Source organism: Crocuta crocuta, unplaced genomic scaffold (genome assembly GCF_008692635.1).
Source record: "Crocuta crocuta isolate KB4526 unplaced genomic scaffold, BGI_CrCroc_1.0 scaffold197, whole genome shotgun sequence".
NCBI classification, from domain to species: Eukaryota; Metazoa; Chordata; class Mammalia; order Carnivora; family Hyaenidae; genus Crocuta; species Crocuta crocuta.
In genome coordinates, this window is record NW_027532002.1 from 4,295,268 (window position 1) to 4,316,073 (window position 20,806).

At 40.9% G+C, this 20,806-nt stretch overlaps 1 protein-coding gene across 1 annotated transcript; it reads left to right on the forward strand.

The window, feature by feature from the left end:
* Positions 1-1,107: 1,107 nt before the first annotated feature.
* On the forward strand, positions 1,108-19,104 carry RP9 (RP9 pre-mRNA splicing factor). The gene is made up of 7 exons (XM_077775359.1): positions 1,108-1,111; positions 2,379-2,394; positions 6,543-6,573; positions 8,532-8,661; positions 14,913-15,004; positions 17,711-17,772; positions 18,469-19,104. Exons 1-7 carry the CDS (start codon positions 1,108-1,110, stop codon positions 18,665-18,667), a joined length of 534 nt encoding a protein of 177 aa, XP_077631485.1. The 3' UTR covers positions 18,668-19,104.
* The last annotated feature ends 1,702 nt before the right edge of the window (positions 19,105-20,806 follow it).

Consider the following 20,806-nt stretch of genomic DNA (forward strand, 5'->3'; position numbering starts at 1 on the left):
TAATTTTTATCTTTTCTGCCTTCTTCTTTCTTTTCCTTTTTCTTCTTCTTTTTTTTTTTTTTTTACTTTTAGGGGCATAGCTTGGCCATCAACAAAGCCTCTCAAGGAGGGCAGGAACAATTCTGGTTCAGCTTGGTTGGGGTGAGACACTTAGATTTACTCTGCTATGTACCATGGAGTCATCTGACTAGGGTTTGGGGGTGGTTAGGCACTATTTATTGAATCTCAAGGTCGCTTCATGTGATCTCTCTTCATTAGTTAACTTGGACTTCAGCAATGCATGGTGGCTTCAGGGCAGTTGAACAGCTTACGTTTCTTAAAGTTTTAGAAGCAAATATTTAAAGAGAACCAACTGGAAACTATCTAATCTTTTCTGACCTCATCTTTAAAATGATGAGGCATCACTTCCACTACTTTCTACTGGTTACAGTCAAATCACTAAGGTTGGTCTAGATTCAAGAAGGGACATAGATCCCACCTCTCTGTGGGAGTAGTATCAAGGTCATTTGTAGAAAACAAGTGACATGGGAGAAATTACTGCAGGTGACTGGAATAATACCATCTGCCACAATAACTACAGTCATAAGATATTAAATTACAAATTGCAATGTCAAGTTATTAGTCTACAGTAGGAGACCTACCTTTCCACTGACCCCAGTGCTCAGATCTGACAAAAACACCTTTCTCCTCATATTAGGATCTGGTGTAAAACACTGTCAGGATGTTGTTGGGTGGGAATGGAATCAGAGCAGAGGAGCTTAGGTAGTATTGAAAGGTATTTCCTTTAAGATGGAGCCAACTTTTGCAGCATTGTTTACGACAACCAAGATACGGAAACAACCTGTGTCCATCCATAGATGAATGGACAAAGATGTGTTATACACATACAGTGAAATATCACTCAGCCGTAAAAAGGAATGAAATCTAGCCATTTTTGACAACATGGACATAGAAGGCATTATGCTAAGGGAAGTGAGTCAGAGAGAAAATAAACAATACCATGATTTCCTGAACCTGTGGAATCTAGAGCCCAAAAAAACCAAAAAAATTCTAGAGCACAAAAAATAGAGAACAAATTGGTGGTTGCTAGAAGGGATTGGTGGGAAGATGGGTGAGATAGGTGAAGGGGATTAAGAGGCAGAAACTTCCAGCTTTAAGATAAATAAGTCACAGGGATGAAAAGTGCAGCAAGGGAATATCGTCAATAATATTGCCATAACTTTGCATGGTGACACATGGTAACTACACACACAAGGTAAACATTTCTTAATGGACATAAATGTTGAATCAATATGTTCTACACCTGAAACTAATATAGTATTGTATGTCAACTACACTTCAAATTAAAAAAAAGAGATGAGGCCACATTTGGTCAAGTTCATGCCTTATTCCAAATGCTGCATATTTCTCCAGTGGTCAGAACACTCATGCGTGTTTATATAATTTGTGTCTTTAGTGGACAGTGCTGGACAAACACCACCGGATTATTTTACCTAGGTTCTCTTTTTCTAGATTCTATCGACCATCTTCTTTCTGTAAACGATTAAGTTACACTTGCTTTGTTTCTCAGTCGTCACATTTCTTCCTTAGACTATATTCTTTTTGACTAGATGAAGATGTCTTGCGAGGTATTTACAGGGTACTTATTGGTCCAGGTAACTTACATCAACAGCTGGACTGATATATGCACCAGTTTTTCCCTCCCAGAGGGAAACTTAATTTCCAAGTTATGGGACAAATCAGTGTAACATGTGTTTCCGTTCAAAGCCTTTGTTTATTTGGATTTTCTCTAATAAATATGAAGGTGCTCTTCATATATTTTAAGTACTAATTATCTTAAACACCACATTTGAGGGATATAGTCCCTATGCTGTTAGATTTCCTTTGTGATTTCTTCCATTATGTTATAGCTAAAACAATTATAACTTCACATAACAGACACATTTTCAAAATGCAACCTTGTTAAGCACTTAACACTTTGCATCTCTGCTCCATGACTTATTGCCTCTGCGTGTTATTTAATTCCCGGGGTTCCTTCCATTCTATAAGGGTAATAACAGCAATTGGTTTTTAAAGATTAAATCACCCATTTTTAAGGGCTTAGCTCAATGACGAACACATAAAAAGTGCTCAGTATATACAACTTTTCACCCAGCACCCAAACGTCTAAATACACTGTACGCTGTGTTTTAACCATGCTTTGGAAAATTAGAGAATTTTTCTATAGAAAAGCAAGATCTTGCTTTCTTCAAAGCTGTTTTTTTATTGTATTTTTTTCNCGCGCGCGCGGAGCGGCCTGGGCGGGCAGGGGAAGCGCGGGCTCTGGTTCCCCGCGCGAGGTCGGCGTGCGGCCCGGGCTCTGCGCGGCGGGCGCTGAGGATCCGGCGGCACTTAGTAGGCTCTGCGTCGCGATTTGGGGACTGAACGCGCGGCAAGTGCAGTGAGCGCTGCGGTCCTGCCCTTTCACGGTGTCGGTGCAGCGGGCCCCCAGGGAACCGGCCCAAACCCGCCTTGTCTTCATCGGCTGCGATGGAGGGACGAGAAGCGGCCGTCCTGTGCCGTTGGGGCGGCGCGGAGGGAGGGCCGCAGAACGGGGTGCGGGACTGTCCCTAGAGATCCCGAAGGCGGCTGTCAGGTGGAAGAGCGTGGCGACTTGTTCTCTTCAGCCCTGAGAATCTGGACCAGCGTGGAGGGTGGGAGCTACGGAGAGCCCAGCTCCAGCTCCGCAGGAAGAATTAGGACCGGAGTCTCCCGTTCCTGCTGGGGCGCGTGGCCTCACTTCAGGCACCGTGCACGCCCGGTTCCAGCGGGTTCGAGGACACTGCCCGTAGCCTGTGGGAGAAGGGCAGGTTGTAGAGGAGTTGGAAACATCAGCTGGGCGCTGGGCTTACGGCCTTTCGGTGCTCTTCTGTGATTCTGCCACTCTGATTAGCTCTGGAAGATTAACTTGTAAGTTTGCTGTTCCCTGAGTTATTCAGTAAATACCCCGTTTCTGTTTCAGGCACTTCTGTTACCTCTGCTAAGACGATATATAAAGAAAAGCTCTCAAAGGAGTCAGATCCTTTGTAATTAACCTGAGAGCTCTGACACAAAATGCTTTGCGTTGTTGGAGACTGGCCTGCTCTTTTCAATGTGACCCTTCAGTCATCAACTACCTTCCTTTACATTTGTGAAAACAGTTGTAAATGGACTTTTTAAAGGAAATGCCATTGCTAATAATAGATTTCACAGTGTGTAGTTCCATCACACTCCTTTTCATCTTGGCAATAACAATTACAGATTTTTCAGGAATTTGGATTTCTGTTTGGCCATCTGTTGTTTTTGTACAATTCTGTGGCTCAGAGGAGGTATTACTGGATTATTGGATTCATAGAATGTACCAGCAAACTCCCTTTGGTCTCTTTGCATAAATATTTCTAACGAATAGCTGCAGATGAACTGAATCATTTCCCCAATTTGTACAGATTTCCATTGTTCTTGCTATGTTATGCCACCACTTTGTGTTAGAAAATATTTCAGCGTTTGCTTTGGACAATCACTATACCAGGCCTAAGAAGCTAAGTCTGTTGATGTCTACTTGTTTACTATGTAATCTTCATGGGGCAGATCCTCCCCTGTCTGCTCAGAAAAGCTCTCAAGAATAGTCTCCTGGCATTTGTCATTTACCACCTGGCAAGTTGTTTTCTTCCACCTCTGCTGGTCCAGATCTTGGCCTCTCTGATGCTAGCGCACCCTTCAGTCTTAAGGTGCCTCATGAAGCTTTTGAGAGGATTGAAGACACGGATTTGTCTTCAACAGAAGGGACAGAAGCCAGCATTGTGAAGTGTATGACGTGATCTGTTCACCCATGTGGAAATTGAGGCTCTGGGGGGGTTAAGTAACGTGCCCCAAGTACACAGTGAGAACGAATCATAATTCAGACCAAAGGTTTTTACCTCCAAATCCCATGAAGTTTCCACTCTGCCTCGCTTTACTTCTACAGGATTCTCATTCACACTGATTTAGAACTGAAAAATACTCCTCCTAGAATTTGGGATCTTATCCTCCAAGAAGATAGAACATTTCCTTTTATCAGGGCAGTTTCAAAGAGTTATTGACGCTTCTGAAAGTAGTTTTCATTTTATGTTTTTTTGGATGTAACTAGTTATATCTTTATGCTCTTAGTTCTCCCTTTTAATACCTAGCAACATGCCGGCAACAATAATTGACTGGTTACTTGTACAAGGAGCGAGTTTTTATGTTGAACCCTTAATATTTTCTGAATATCAAATTTAGTATTGCCTATTGTACCTGCTCCTTTTTTGTGGGAGGAAAATATCAAGTTGGTTAGGGCTAGGGTGGGGATTATATTCCTGAAACAACTACAGAAATAGCATTGTTAAAACAGAAATCCAGCCTCTATAACTCTATAGCAGATATGGACTCCTAATAGCATATTTTTGGCTCCAGTTTTCTTTCTTAGTCCCAACTTATCTTCGGTTTTTCTCTCAGAGATACATTAATCTGGGCTAATACCAACATAGCTGTAATGTAGATACTATTGGTACTATTTTTCTTTTGCAGTTAAAAAGCGTTTTGTGGGTTAATACACATAGATGTGAATACAGTGCAAAATCAAGATCTCTCCCATTAATGAACCTTGGTTCCTCTCCCTAGAGGCACGCATGTAACCAATTTCCTAGGCATCCATATAGAGATAGCTTTGTGTGTGTGTGTGTGTGTGTGTGTGTGTGTGTGTGTGGCCATATATAGTCTCCTTTTTCCCATACACACAAATAGGAGCTTACCAAATACATGTGTTGCTCCCTATGTCCTCCCTCAACCCCTCCCCCCCTTTTTAACTTAAACTATTATGGAGATTGTTCCATATCAATATCTAATTCACTCTTTTAAGATTTATCAATGTTTATCTGTTGACAAAAGTAATACATTTTCATTATAGAAAATTTAATTAGTCACCCTTTGCTTTACCGTCTGGGTGCAGCAATGTTAAAGTACTCACATTTACAATTTACTGGAGTCTTCACAGTTTTAAACCAGCTGCTATGCCTAGATATCCTCAGTAAAACATTCTTTGCAGGTATTGAATGCACCCAGGATATTTGGTTATGATGTTTTTTTTTTTCATTCTTATTTTCATTTTTGGTCCTATCAACATTCATAATTAAAAGCCAAATACCCATGTAGTGGGTTATGGCTAGTAGTGTTATAGCTACTAGTTATAGTTAGTCAGTACTTAAAAATGAACATTAGCATTAGGGCGCCTGGGTGGCTTATTCAGTTAAGCATCTGACTTTGGCTCAGGTCATGATCTCACAGTTTTTGAGTTTGAGCCCTGCGTCAGGCTCTGTGCCAACAGCTCAGAGCCCGTAACCTGCTTCAGATTCTGTGTCTCATTCTCTCTGTCCCTCCCCTACTTGTGCTCTGTCTCTCCCTGTTTCTCAAAAATAAGTAAACGTAAAAAAAAATCTTTTTTAAATGAACATTAGCAGTTGGTGTTGATTTTCCAGATTTGGAATTCAGAACCCTTTTGGGGCACTTCGACAGAGTGATAGGAAGTGAAAATGAATCGGGAGCATAGGCATGATGTGTCTTTACCCTTAAGGTCCTTGGGGGTCTGTGAGCTCCTTGGTGATTCCCACACATCATACGTCTGCTTACTCTAGCAGCATTCAGTAAAGAGTGTCGTCCAGGCCCCGTGCAGGGGTCCTGCACCCCGAGTCCAGTCAGTACGGGCACAAAGCGGAGGAATGGATGGTCACTCTGCGGGCAGGGTGGGGCGGCAGGGAAATGGAGGGGAAGCCTCTAGGACAGATCACCGTCACCTCCATCCCCTGCAACAAGCCGTTCCCTCCAGTTTTGCTCGTGCCCCGCTGCACTGCCCCATCCAAGTTAGAACAGATTCCTCCACCTTCTCCCCATAAGCATCTTCCATGCTGAGTAAGTGCAGGTTATGGTAGGTCAGTAACCTGACAACAGTGACAGTCCGGAAGCATGATTAGCTCACGTGTCTTCCCGCACATTTCCCCTGCAATCTCTTGCTTTCTCTTCTTCACAAATAAAGTCCTTGGGCTCAGACACCAAGTTATTATTTCAGTGAATTTTAGTGCTAGATCTCTGCAGGATGTGGTGTAGCATCAGTTTACTTATATAAGATCTCTGACTGCTGGGCATATTTTACTGTTTTTTTTTTAATGTTTTATTTATTTCTGAGAGAGAGAGACAGTGTGAGCAGGGGAGGGTCAGGGAGAGAGGGAGACACAGAATCTGAAGCAGGCTCCAGGCTCTGAGCTTGCTGTCAGCACAGAGCCTGACGTGGGGCTCAAACCCACGAACTGTGAGATCATGACCCGAGCCGAAGTTGGACGCTTAACCGACTGAGCCACCCAGGCGCCCCTTATTTTACTGCTTTAGATCTAACGTAGTTTTAAGGTTGTACTAAAGATATTCTTTTCATTTTGGCCTGCAGTTGCTTTTTGCTCATTAAAATGTATTGTTTTCCTGTTAACATGATTGATGGCATTTTTTCTTTTCCTTTCTAGTTATGAAAAACCTCCTCCTGGGCTTATCAAGGTCAGTGTGAAGTTTGTTCCTTTGGTTATTCTCTCAGACATATTTGACTCAGTAACTTGTTACGAAAACCTGTTGCATAAGGTTTGGACCAGCCTTTTATCATAACCCTGCTTCTCCCTGCAGATGCCAGTCAGTCCGTACACTTTGGGCTTTGTGTCTCCAGCCTGTGTCCTTATAGAAATGTAATCAGCTGTGTGTCTGTTCCCTAAGAAACAATGGCAGGCCCACGTGTTCCTCAGCGATTGGTCCCCTTCTCTGTCTCTTGCTGTGGCTGCGTCTTCTCCCAGCTCTGTGCTCCATCTCGGACTCACTGCTGGTTTCCTGAGTGTCATCAGCTCAGAGAACAGTAGTCTGTGTGGAGACTGGAAGCTCCTCTAGTCCAGCCCCTGGTGCGGGACACCCCCTACCACTCCCTGCCAGCACCGGGCCGTGTTGTCCAGTGCCTGTGAGTGAGGCTTCGAGGGCTCTTTAGAGGCCAGAGCAACTTTATGCATGCTCACTTTGAATGAAAAGAAAAGATTTTTAGGGATGCCTGCCTGGCTCAATTGGTAGAGCATGAGACTCTCGATCTCAGGGTCATGAGTTTAAGCCCTGTGTTAGGGGTGGAGCCTATCTAAAATAAAAAAATAAAAAATATATATTAAAAATTTTTACTTAAAAGATTGTTAAGTGTTCTTCCACTATAGATTTAGTATTCATGAAACTGAAAAAAACTTTTTAATTGTAAATGTAGATATTCAGTGGTAAGTATGCAACTCAGATATAGCAGGTGTGTGACTAGAAAACATGACAGTGGCCTTCAAAGTATAATAAGTATTTTAACATAACATTTATATATAATATTTTACGTTTATATTTATTTTCAGAGAGAGAGAATGAGAAAGAGCATACACGCAGGAGCAGGGGAGGGAGGAACATGGAGAGAGAGGATCCCAAGCAGGCTTTGCACTGTCAGCACGGAGCCCGATGCAGGGCTCAAAACCACGAACCATGAGATCATGACCTGAGCCAAAACCAAGAGTCAGATGCTTAAGTGGCTGAAACAGCCAGGCAACCTTATGTTTTTTTTAATTTATTTTTTTTCTTTTTAATTATTTATTTTTGAGAGAGAAAGAGAGGGAGAGGCAGAGAGAGAGGAGACAGAGGATCCAAAGTGCCTCTGTGGCTGACAGCAGAAAGCCCAATATGGGGCTCAAACTCACAAACCATTATGAGATCATGACCTCAACTGAAGTCGGATGCTTGTGACTGAGCCACCTAGAGGCCCCTTAAATTTTAAGTAATTGTACACACAACATGGGGCTTAAACCTCAAACCTGAGATTAAGAGTTGCACACTTCTGAGCCAGCCAGGCGCCCCTACTTTGTTATACCTTGCCTCATTTCACAAGGATATTGAGGTAGTAGAACCTTTTTTTGATCTTTGAATCTAATGTATGTTAGAATTTGGAGCTCACAGGGCCACTGAGTGGCTCAGTCACCTGAGCGTCCGACTTCAGCTCAGGTCATGATCTCACGGTTCATGGGTTTGAGCCCCATGTCCAGCTCTGTGCTGACAGCTCAGAGCCTAGAGCCTGCTTCAGATTCTGTGTCTCCTTCTCTCTCTGACCCTCCCCTGCTCACGCTGTCTCTCTCTCTCAGAAATAAATAAAACATTAAAAAAAAATTAAGAATTTGGAACTCACAGATTATTCCTATATGAAGGGCAAATTTCTGCTTTAATAGTAACTTTTCTCTAAGAACAACTACTTCATTTTCATGATCTAGTTCTTCTGGTACATTTATTTCTGGGTTTTCTGTCAGGTATAATTTGTCTTTCTTTCTACCGGAGAGGGTAACTTAGGATGACATGGGCATGTCCAGCCCATGTGAGAGTCAGGCAGGGCTGCATTCTGAAGCAGGTAGGAGAGAATTCCAGTGCTCTTTTGCCATGTTGTGTACGCATTTTTCCTTTTTTAGGAAGATGAGACTAAGCCGGAAGACTGTATACCAGACGTACCAGGCAACGAACATGCCAGGGAATTTCTGGCTCACGCACCAACTAAAGGACTTTGGATGCCCCTGGGGAAAGAAGTCAAAGTTATGCAGTGTGAGTATGGGAGAGTTTCAGGTAACACTCCTCAGTACACGCAACTTACACACCACGACTTACAAAGTGTGTTTACTTCCTTTTTGTTTTTTTCTCACCAAGCCCTGCTAAGCCGAGGCATGATCTCTGTTTCATAGTTAAGGAAGCTGACCTGCATATGTTAGTGAGTGTCCGACGTAAGAGGCAGAGCAAGTCTCACTCCCAAGGGCAGTGGTTGCCCACAGGACCGTAGCTGCCTTTGGAGTACACGCCTCGGTAATATTCAAGTAACAGAAAGGATTTGCGTTGCAGAAATGCCACGAGGGACAGGGATGCATTGGAGGGCAGGTCCCTTTGGGTCTTGCCTCAGTCATTCACCCCCCATCAGTGGTGTTAAGGTTTCATCCGTGTGACCTGAAAGGAGCTGCAGCCACAGAGAGGGGGTCCAGAGCAGGCGTGCTGTGCATGCACGCCCCCATCTCCCCAGAGCCGCAACACCTTCATCCAGCTTAATGGTATTTGGGACTTGAAGAAAGGGTACTGCTGCCTTTTAAAGACGTTTGTACAAAGATTCATCATGTACATAATTAAAGTAGTTCCCAATCTCTTTTTCTCCATTCCCACTTTTAGCTCTTTTAGTTGGTTATTTTGATATTTATCTTCAAAAGCCTGAGATCACATTTATATTGCATTGATTTTTCAGGTGTAGGTGGTATTTGTTGACATTGTACCATGGAAGATGAGAATTTACCTCTTACTACACACATGTACCCTTACTATATCACATCTTGCCGAAAATAGTTTTTTCATAATTTTGGTTAGATAATCCTTTGATATTTACTTTGTTATAATTATATCCAGAGCTGAGTCATATAGTAAACTGATTACTTTTCCTTTTCATGCATCCTGAATAATTTCCTCTTTTCCCCCACAGATTAGCAATTGCCTTGTTTTGGTGTGTGTTATGTGTATGTGTTTTGTTTTGTTGTTACTGTTTTTGCTTTCCAAATACTGATTTCTTCTTATTCAGTCTCACATAGTTCTAAAAGTTGAATCTTAAGACCTTCAAATGCCTGAGACAATCAATTACATTCTTCTGAAAATGGTTGCTTCCATGCTTATCACGCAGAAATCTCCCTTCACTTTGTGTTATGTTTGTTTGAGAGAGAGCAAGCAGAGGAGAGGGAGAGAGAGAATCTTAAGCAAGGACCATGCCCAGTATAGAGCCCAATGAGGGGCTCAGTCTTATGACCATGAGATCGTGACCTGAACTGAAATCAAGAGTCGGACACTTAACCAACTGAGCCACTCAGGCACTCCTCACTTTGTGTTATGAATTGAATGTTTGTGTTCCTCCACAGATTCATATATTGAAGCCCTGATCCCCAGTAGGATGGTATTTGGAGATAGGACCTTTGGATGGTAATTAGGATTAGATAAAGTACTGAGGGCAGCTTTGATGATATGATTAGTTCCTTTTAAGAAGAGACCAGAGAGCTTGCTCTCTGTCCACTGTGTGAGGACACACCATGAGATGATACAGCTATCTGCAAGCCAGGAGGACAGTAATCATCAAAAACCAAGCCTTTCAGCATCCAGATCTTAGATTTCCAGTTTTTAGCCTATGAGAAAATAAATTCCTGTTGTGTAAGGGACCCACTCTATATTTTATTATCGGAGTCAGAACTGACTAAGACACTCATTCTGCAGTTTCCCTTAGCTTCCTTCCTGTGTTGAATCTCCTGTTTTCCTATATGGTGACTCATCTTTGTTGTTACAGTCTCTTGTTATGGTGGAACCAAGACCATTAAATGGGGAAAGGGCAGTCTTTAAAAAAAAAAAAAAAAAAGGACATCCTCATGCAAAAGAATGAAGTTGGATCCTTATCTAATATCATGTATAAAATTTGACTCTAAGTGGATCACAGACTTAAATGTAAGACCTAAAACTATAAAATCTCTTAGAAGAAAACAGAGCAAAGCTGCACAAAATTGGACTTAGTAATGATTTCTTGGGTAAAACACCAAAGGTACAGACAACAAAAGAAAAAACAGGCAAATTTGACTTCATGAAAACTAAAATTTTGCAAATAAAAGACATTAACAAAAGAGAAAAAGGGCAACTAACAGAATTGGAGAAAATATTTGCAAATCATATATCTGATAAGGGATTATATCTATAATATATAGAGAATTCCTAATATTCCTAAAACAAGGAAACAAACAACCTGATTAAAATTTGGCAAAGGACTTGAATAGACATTTCTCCAAAGAAGATACACAGATATCCAGTAAGCCCATGAAAAGATTCTCAGCATCAATAATTAGTGAAATATCACCTCATACCTGTTAGGATGGCTACTATCAAAAAAACAGGGTTGCCTGGGTGGCTCAGTCAGTTGTGTCCGACTTCGGCTCAAGTCATGATCTATCAGCTCGTGAGTTTGAGCACCATGTTGGGCTCAGTGCTGACAGCTCAGAGCCTGGAGCCTGCTTTGGATTCTGTGTCCCTCTCTCACTCTGCCCTCCCCCTGCTCATGTGCTCACTTGTGCTCTCTCTCTCTCTCTCTCCCCCTCTATCAAGAATAAATAAAACTTTAAAAAAATAAAAAATAAAACAAAATAAACGTTGGCACATGTGCACAGCCTTCTAGGTTCCCAGGACTGTGTCAGAATTTTAAAAAAAAATTTTTTTAATGTTTTATTTATTTCTGAGAGAGAGAGACAGCATGAGCAGGGGAGGGTCAGAGAGAGAGGGAGATACATAATCTGAAGCAGGCTCCAGGCTCTGAGCTAGCCATCAGCACAGAGCCTGATGCAGGGCTCGAACCCACAAACTGTGAGATCGTGACCTGAGCCGAAGTCAGACACTTAACCGACTGAGCAACCCAGGCACCCCTGTGTCAGGATTTTTAAAAGCCCTCTATGGACACATTACCCAGATTGTTAAAATTTTTTAGCTTGGCTCCTCTTTATCCATATCACAGCCGTTGGCAGCTGTGATATTAAAACAATTGCAGGTAATTGTTTTCAACAAATATCCTGAGGGATTGGGCTTTGCCTGTAGAGTAAACTACATGACTGGCTAAATAGCAACAACACCCTGCCACTGTGGCTCTGTGCTTTGAGGTTAGGGTTTTTTGAGGGGCTCAAAAACTGGCCTTGCTCCATTGAGGGTGCAGGATTGCTGCTTCTCAGAGCTGTCATGGTTGCAAGGCTGCTAGTTTTCAAGATTATGGTAGCAATCCATAGAGAGGCTGGGAGTCTGCCTGGTTAAAATGCCAGAAATCCTGCTGTTCTTACCAAACTCCACTAGCTTTTCTTGAATGAATGCTCCTCAAATTGTGATAAAACTTTGATTAATTTCCAGTGTTTCAAGTAAGTTGATGTGGGCAAATTGGCAACTATTTTTAGTGCTTTGATGGAGGTTGTCACTTGGCCATTCTTGAAGTACTTCTTGGCGTATTCCCCTTGTAAAGAATCCTCTTCATCTTCATTTTTATGGAAGGTCAGGAAGGGGATGAAAACAGGTAAATGTGTCTAGTCTGTCATCTTTACCCAGAAATCTACATCTTTTTTTTTTTTTAAGTTTGAAAACCACTGCTTTGTTTTACGAGGAGGTTACTTGCATTTCAATTACCATTTTACAGTTAAGTTGTGTTGACATGGAAAGTAAGTGTCTGAGTTGGGACCAGAGCCAGTTTTACTCACTTGTGATTTTCAAGGGCTTGCAGGGGCCCCAATGATATGTTGATATGGTCATATGATTTTGCAAAATTTGCCGAAGCAAGGTATTTTTTTTCTAAAGAGCCCCCCTCTACAAACCCATCATTTAAGCTCAGGCCTACAAAATTTGGACTCATACCAGACAGGATAAAAGACACATGTACATTTACATATTTTCACTGATTTTATTGATTGTAGTGCTATCTAGAACACTGGTTCTCAAACTTTAGCATGTCTATACATCACCAATTAATCTTTTAAAATTCTAGTATGTGTCAGTATTTCTAGGGTGGACCTAACACTCTGCATTTCTAACAATATCCCTTATGTTGCTGATTTTGCTTGTCCATGACCACATTTTGTGTTTTTTATTGTTTTTAATATAATTTATTGTCAACTTGGTTTCTGTACAACACCCAGTGCTCATCCCGACAAGTGCCCTCCTCAATGCTCATCACCCACTTTCCCGTGTCCCCCAACCCCCATCAACCCTCAGTTTGTTCTGAGTATTTAAGAGTCATATGGTTTGCCTCCCTCCCTCTCTGTAACTTTTTTTTCCCCCTTCCCTCCCTCATGGTCTTCTGTTAAGTTTCTCAAGATCCACATATGATGGGGCGCCTGGGTGGCTCAGTCAGTTAAGCATCTGACTTTGGCTCAGGTCATAATCTCTCGTTTCTTGAGTTCTAGACCCACGTCCAGCTCTGTGCTGATAGCTTGGAGCCTGGAGCCTGCTTCAGATTATGTGTCTCCTTCTCTCTCTGCCCCTCCCCTGCTCACACTCTGTCTCTCTCTCTCTCTCAAAATAAATATTTTTTAAAAATTAAAAAAAGATCCACATATGAGTGAAAACATATGGTATCTGTTTTTCTCTGCCTAATTTCACTTAGCATAATACCCTCCAGATGCATCCACATTGTTGCAAATGACCAGATTTCATTCTTTCTCTTTGACAAGTAGTATTCCATTGATATATATAAACTACATCTTCTTGATCCATTCGTCAGTTGATGGACATTTAGGCTCTTTCCATAATTTGGCTATTGTTGAAAGTACTGCTGTGAACATTGGGGTACATGTGCCCCAATGCATCAGCACTCCTGTATCCATTGCGTAAATTCCTAGCTGTGCTATTGCTGGGTTATAGGGGAGTTCTATTTTTAAGTTTTTGAGGAACCTCCATCCTGTTTTCCAGAGCAGCTGCACCAGTTTACATTCCCACCAACAGTGCAAGAGGGTTCCTGTTTCTCCACATCCTCACCAGCATCTATAGTCTCCTGATTTGTTCATTTTAGCCACTCTGACTGGCATGAGGTGGTAACTCAGTGTGGTTTTGATTTTTATTTCCCTGATGATGAGTGACATTGAGCATCGTTTCATGTGTCTGTTGGCCATCTGGATACATGACCACATTTTGAATGGCAAGAATCACCTTTCCTTTAATGATAAAAGAATTTTGAACACAAAAAAAGACTTTGGTTTGAATAAGTATAATCCTTCTTTCCTAAATTTTAAAATAATTAGGAGAGTTAACGAAGGGCGGGGTCATCTCAGAGGCAATCAATAAAGATTCTCCAAACTTAATTTTTTTTCAATGGTTTCCTGCATCCAACCCTCAAAATTAAAAAAGAAAAAACGTCCCTTCTCATTCACTTCATGCTTTTAGTAGCTGTGAGCATGAAGCAAACCTGGCTGATCTTAGCTGTAATTCCTTTTCCTGCTTCCTGACTTCCTTGGTTGGAGTTGCTTAACAACCAAACGCAGGGTCTCACTTAGCTCACTCTTCTCATATGACTTCCTTATGTGCCTCAAATCTAGATGATTCTGAGAGGACAAAAACAGGTGAGAAAAATGATAAGCATCTCACCCATTCCTGCTTTGTTCACCACTTCATTTTCCCCACGTCTCAATGTCTGATGCCATGTCCATTGTCACTAAAATTCCACAAAGGTGTATGCTTCCCTCTGTTGCCCTCGAACTTGTGTATGTATTTTATTATCTTTCCTCTCCATTCCTCATCAGGGCTGTCTGCTTTTAAATAATAAACTTTACAAAGAACAATTTCCCTATTCAGCAGGTGGAGCTGTATTAGAGTGCTAATGAAATTAACATTTTAAGAGAATTTGTGATTTGGTTTAATTAAAGGTGAGGGATTTGTGCAGTTGTTGATTCAATCAGAGAAAGAAGCTATTTGCTCTAGTGTCTAAAATTGTAAATGAGGATCAGAGTCACTTGATATATAGAAAAGACCTACTCTTTGAAAAATACAGCAAGCTACAGACAAAAAAAATTCACTCTTCACAGTACTTTTACATTGGATTGGTTAATACATATCTGATGAGGTAATATTTATTCCTAAAGCTGCACGATTAAAGGATGCTTAGGGAAGTAATCAGTTTCTAGGATCTTACATGGTTCATCCAGTCCTTGCATTTGCTTTTAGAATTGGAGTTTAATGAAGAAAAACTTTAATATGATCAACAGATTCTTCATCTTCATTAAATGAAACCGTTATCTTACAGAAATATTTCCTTTTTTCTTTGTTTTTAGGTTGGCGTTGTAAACGGTATGGTCACCGAACAGGCGACAAAGAATGTCCTTTTTTTATCAAAGGCAACCAAAAGTTAGAACAGTTCAGAGTAGTAAGTAGAACCCCACCTTGTAAATTTACAGAAATAGTGAATATTAATGAACCAGGCAGTAATCAGTGAACTGGAAGTTCACATAGAATACATTCACAGAAGCTTTTTGGCCAAAGTATCTAGTATTGACTACATCTCTTGTTAAATTACATTTGTGTGACAGATTAATTAACAAAAAACTAACTTTTTATTCAAGTGTTATTTGTTTACACCTTGGGATTAGTGATTCTTTTTCTAAAGCAGACATTTTTATTTACTCAATAATTTCTTTTAAGTTATATAAAATATCATGTTTCATAAATAAATTAGGGGTTTGGTTTCCCATTTTTTTAAATGTTTATTTATTTTTGAGAGAGAGAGAGCAGAAAGAGTGCAAGCAGGTAAGGGGCAGAGAGAGAGGCAGACACAGAATCCGAAACAGGCTCCAGGCTCTGAGCTCAAACCCACTAACTGTGGGACCTGAGCCAAAGTCAGATGCTTAACTGACTAAGCCACCCAGGCTCCTCTAGTTTCCCAGTTTTTATTTATTTAAAAAATTTTTTTTAATATTTATATATTTTTGAGAGAGAGAGCACAAGTGAGGGAGGGGCAGAAAGAGAGGGAGACACAGAATTGGAAGCAGGCTCCAGGCTCTGAACTGTCAGCACAGAGCCCGATGCAGAGCTCAAACTCATGAACCATGAGATCATGACCTGAGCTGAAGTCAGATGCCTAACTGACTGAACCACCCAGGTGCCCCTCCTAGTTTTTAAAGATTAAATAGCTTTATAAGCTAGAAGTGTGTGTATAAATTATATATGCTCTTTAGATGATAGTAAAATAGACCTATTATTTCCTTACTTTATTTTAATAGAGTCATCTCCAAAAGGTGTTAATTTACCATTCACTAACTGCTCTGCCAAGTGAAATATGCTACTGTCTGGATGTATTGAGGTTATCAGTATATGTCAGACTGGGGTCAACATTCTCTAAAGGTTTTAAAGAATTTAAGATGTTGTGTTTTCATTTTAATAATCTGTAATAATTTCTTTTTGATCTATCATTCCACTTCTAGGTGAAATGTCAATTTTTATAGATAGTATAGAACATAGTTTGGTGATAAATCGCAAAAAATTTGAACATACTCTTTTTATTTTTTTGACTCAGAAACCCCATTTCTGGGAATTTATTTTAAAGATACAAGAAAACTTCAACATATACACAACTGTTCATGTCTAAGGTTATGTATGTATAAGGATAACTCTAATAATTATATGATTGAAACAATGGAAATTGAAGAAAAATTGGAAATTTAGTAGTCTAATATATCATTAACATAAATTTCTCTGACATACAAATTAGTCATTAGGAATTTTTTTTTTTTGAGATTTTATTTTTAGGAAAAAAAGGTTTTATTATTAGGGATGCCTGGGTGGCTCAGTCAGTTAAGAATCCAACTGTTGATTTTGGCTCAGGTCATGATCTCACAGTTAGTGGGTTTGAGCCCCACAATGGGCTCTGTGCTGATAGCACAGAGCCTGCTCGGGCTTCTCCATCTCCTTCTCTCAGTGCCCCTCCCCAGTCACATGCTTGCTCTCTCTCTCTCTCCCTCTTTCTCTCTCTCTTAAATGAATAAAACATTTAAATTATTTTTTTTATTTTTAAGTAATCTCTGTACCCAGTGTGGGGCTTGAACTCACAATCTCCAGATCAGGAGTCACATTTTCTACTGACTGAGCTAGCCAGGTACCCCAGAAATTATGTTTTAGAAGATGTCATGGAAAAATGTTCATGAAGACATAAGTAAAAAACAATCCAGTGCATATAATAGGATTAATAATTTTTCATAAATGTATTAACATTTATTGAAAGAAAGAAACCAAATATTAATAGTAATTATCCCTAGGTAGGGAGGTAATAAGTTGTTTTTAACATAATTTTTTGGTAACATTTAAAATTTCTACAAATTAGATTTATTCCTTTTTAAAATTGAGATAATTCACATACTGTAACATTCCTCCTACATGTAATCTTATTTTTAAATAATTCAAGTCACTTTTTTTTTTCAAGTCACTTTAAATTATCTGTACTTCTGGTATACGTGCAGACTTTGTTTGAGGCATTTAACATATATTTTTGTGTACCTATAAATGTTCCATTCTTATGTATCATTTTGTAATTTACTTGCATTTTTTAATACCATCTCTTGGTCATCTTTCCAAACAGAACAAAGCAAATTACCTCAATATTTCTACCTTGAATAGTATTTCATGATTCTGCCATGGTTTATGTTCTTGTAAAGGATATTTAAATTACAATCTGTATTTTTCTAATTGGAAAATTCTTTGTTAAAGCCTCAGTAGGTTTGCAGTGACAGTAACCCTTAAGAAGCATTAGAACTTTTTGTTTTCATTTTTATTTTAGAGAGAATGTGTGAACAGGGAGAGGGGCAAAGAGTGAGAGAGAGATCCCCACGCAGGCTCCATGCTCAGCGCTCAGTGCAGAGCCCAACTTGGGGCTCGACCCCATGACCTCTGCACCATGACCTGAGTCAAAATCAAGAGTCAGACACTCAACTGACTGAGCCACCCAAGCACCACAAGAACATGTTAAACGGTACACCACACAGGAAAAAAAGCAGGTTTCAGTGAAATACGGATTTAATTTAAATTTAACTCAACAGTCCGTGAAGCCCTAATCCAACCTTACCCTTCTCTAACCCTCAAGGCACATGAAGATCCCATGTATGACATCATACGAGAGAATAAAAGACATGAAAAGGATGTAAGGTGAGGTGATAATAATACCCTCATATATAAAGTTGGAAATACCCATTCTGGTATCAGACGAGTGGTTTCGTAATTGTGGTACTTTAGTTGTGAAATACGTGGAGGGCAGGAGGGATCACTGGAAAGGCCAGTGTGTGGGGAATGAGCAGGCCAGCCTTGTTCTATCTGGGTTAGCTTAAAGCAGTGGCCTTGGCCCAGTCTGCTCACACCACAGCTAGTGATGTTGGCAACCATAGTTTAGTTTATCTTCTCCAGTGTCTTCAAGGATCTGAGCTATTGTCAAAAATTATCCTTAGACATGAACAAAGATAGAGTGAAGAAATGGGAGAGTTTGTTTTTCTCAAACTGGCAACTCTGAGTAATAATTGTTTGAGGAAGTAGATTACTTGAGCAGTTGGGGGCGGTGAGTAAGGAAAGTAGGCATCTGTTACAAGTTATGTAGTAAGGACTCGAGACACATGCAGAAATATTTAGGACAATGAAAAGAATGCAGAATGGCTGTACACTGGTTACAGTCCTGTCAGATAGGCATGGCTGTGGACAAGAACGGGGAAGCCATGCACAAATAAAAATAAGTACCGTCTTCAGCAAGGTGGTTATTCAGGACATTTTTTACCCTCACTGCTGCTCTTCATCATTGTTATCTGCAATTTTTTTAAGTTAAATATGGTTCTTTGGTCAAACTTCCATGTTTAGGATACAGCAGTTAAAACAGTTACTGGAGGACTCCACCTCCGATGAAGATGGGAGCAGCTCCAGCTCCTCAGAATGTAAAGAGAAACACAAGAAAAAGAAGAAGAAAGAAAAGCATAAGAAAAGGAAAAAAGAAAAGAAGAAGAAGAAGAAACGAAAGCATAAGTCTTCCAAGTCGAATGACAGTTCAGACTCAGACTGACGAGGACTGGACTTACTCCACATTCTCCTCTCAAAATCAGACACGGTGGCCCCGGACCAGCGGGGGTGGAATCGGGGAGGACTCGGAGGCCCTGAGAGAGCAGGGCATTCGGTGTCACGCGTTTGAATTCTTACCTGCCTTCTGGTGAAGACGTGCCCCCCCGGAGGGTGAGTTGTGTGTTGCCAGGGCACTGGCTCTGGACGGTGGCTGATTTCAGGCAGGAAAGCTTTGGTCACTGTCTTCCTCCTGCTGCTCCTGCAGTTTGTGACTCCTTGAGCTGCCTCTGCCGGGGGGGCGGGACTGGGGGGTAGTTTCTGAGGAATCTCCCTCCAGGTGCTGCTGCAGCCTTCCCCTCCCCAGGCGAGTTCCCAGAATCCCCAGAGACTCTAGGCGTGGCTTGTCTCTATGGTCAAGGATAATAAAAGCTCATTATTTTATTTATTTAAAAATACTTATTAATTTATTTTTGAGTCATAACATCCTTTCATGGTCCACATTAAAAGGTACATAAGGTTTAATCAGGAAAAATCTACCTCTTCTCTCCCTCAGCCACTTCCCCAATGTCAAATGTTACCAATTAATTGTGAAGTCATCCAGAAATATTTATGTATCATAGAACAAATTTTTTTTCTCTTTTTTGCATAGTATGAACATTTGTCGGCACTAGTTTTTTCATTAAAAAAAAAAATGTTATTTAAGAGAGAGCGAGAGAGCACGAGCAGGGGAGGAGCAAAGGAGAGAGAATCCTAAGCAGCCTCTGCACTGTCAGCGAAGAGCCTGAATCGGGGCTCTAACTCACGAACCTTGAGATCATGACCAGAGCCAAATGTCAAGAGTCAGATGCTTAACTGACCAAGACACCCAGGTGCTCCTTTTTTTTTTTTTTTCATTTAACTCAACAGTATAAAGCATGTTGGGCTTTGCTGCACTCAAAAGACCTATAGTCGTAAACCCTAGCATGATTGCTTGAGGGTTTTTTGGAGGGCTAGGATACCCTGTAATAACATTGAAAAATTATGTATTTAACTTGCTTAGGTCTTATTGCTATTTTCCCACGACTGTTATTATTTCTAGAATTAGATTCAGAAAAATTACAAGGTTATAGAGATTACTGGGTTAGCTACCCACATCCTCAAATACATCCTCATCCTGTTGGCTAAGCACAGTCCACCTATAAACAGCTGCAGCTGAAACAGCTCAGCAGGTTGGGGTGGTGCCTGCATGCAGTTAGGGAAGGGTGTCTGTTCTTTGCTGAACCAAAGTGGAGCCAGATCTTGGTCATGAGCAAGTGTCCTTCCCTCTCCACCAGCATCTGTTGCTGCTCTCATCATTCAGGGTCCCCGGAACTCATTATTCCTACTTTCTGCCACTTTCCCTGGGGTTTCTCCTCTCTTTAAAGAGTAGCTGCTGCAGTCCAGGCTGGCTCCTTCTCTAGCTCCCTTTAGTAACTGTTCCTAGCCTTGGTCTTAGAAAGTTTATTTCAGTAACACAATTGGCTCAGATTGGAAGGACCAGGATTTGTTATTTCTGAAAACTGTAAGGCAGTTCATTCAGCCATGTCTTACATTTACCCTTGCCATCCTAGCTCAGCATGCAATGGGAAATTCTCCTTAGAGGATTTTTCTTTCTCTTGCTAGAGACCCATTCCTGGTAAACATATTCTGTTACAATATGGGAGAATAATATTGATGATTCTTAAACTTGCAGGGCAGCAAAATCACCTGGAGTGGTTGTTGAAACAGATTCCTCTGTCCTGCTCCTAGAGTGTTAGAATTTCTGATTTACTAGGTTTGGAGTGGACTGGAGAGTTTGCAGTTCTGTCAAATGCCCAAATGATGCTGGCGCTGTTGGTTTGGGGGCCAGACTTGGAGAACTGCTGCTCTAAATGTTAAACCTCTTCCTGAAGCCTTCTTCCACTTCCTGCTCTAACTGGAATCTTGCCATCCACTGCAACCCTTGCAAGTTAATTCCTCCTCTCTCGCTCTGGGTTTCTCTGTCTTCCGTTTCTGGTCTAAATTCTGTGTTCCTTTACTTCAGTCTGTCAAAGCCCTTGACCTGTAGTCCTTTTGCCCAGTTTACCCAGCAGTATCTCAGAGTAACCTCTTCCTCCTTTGTTCCAATTCCCAGAGTGCTGAGCCC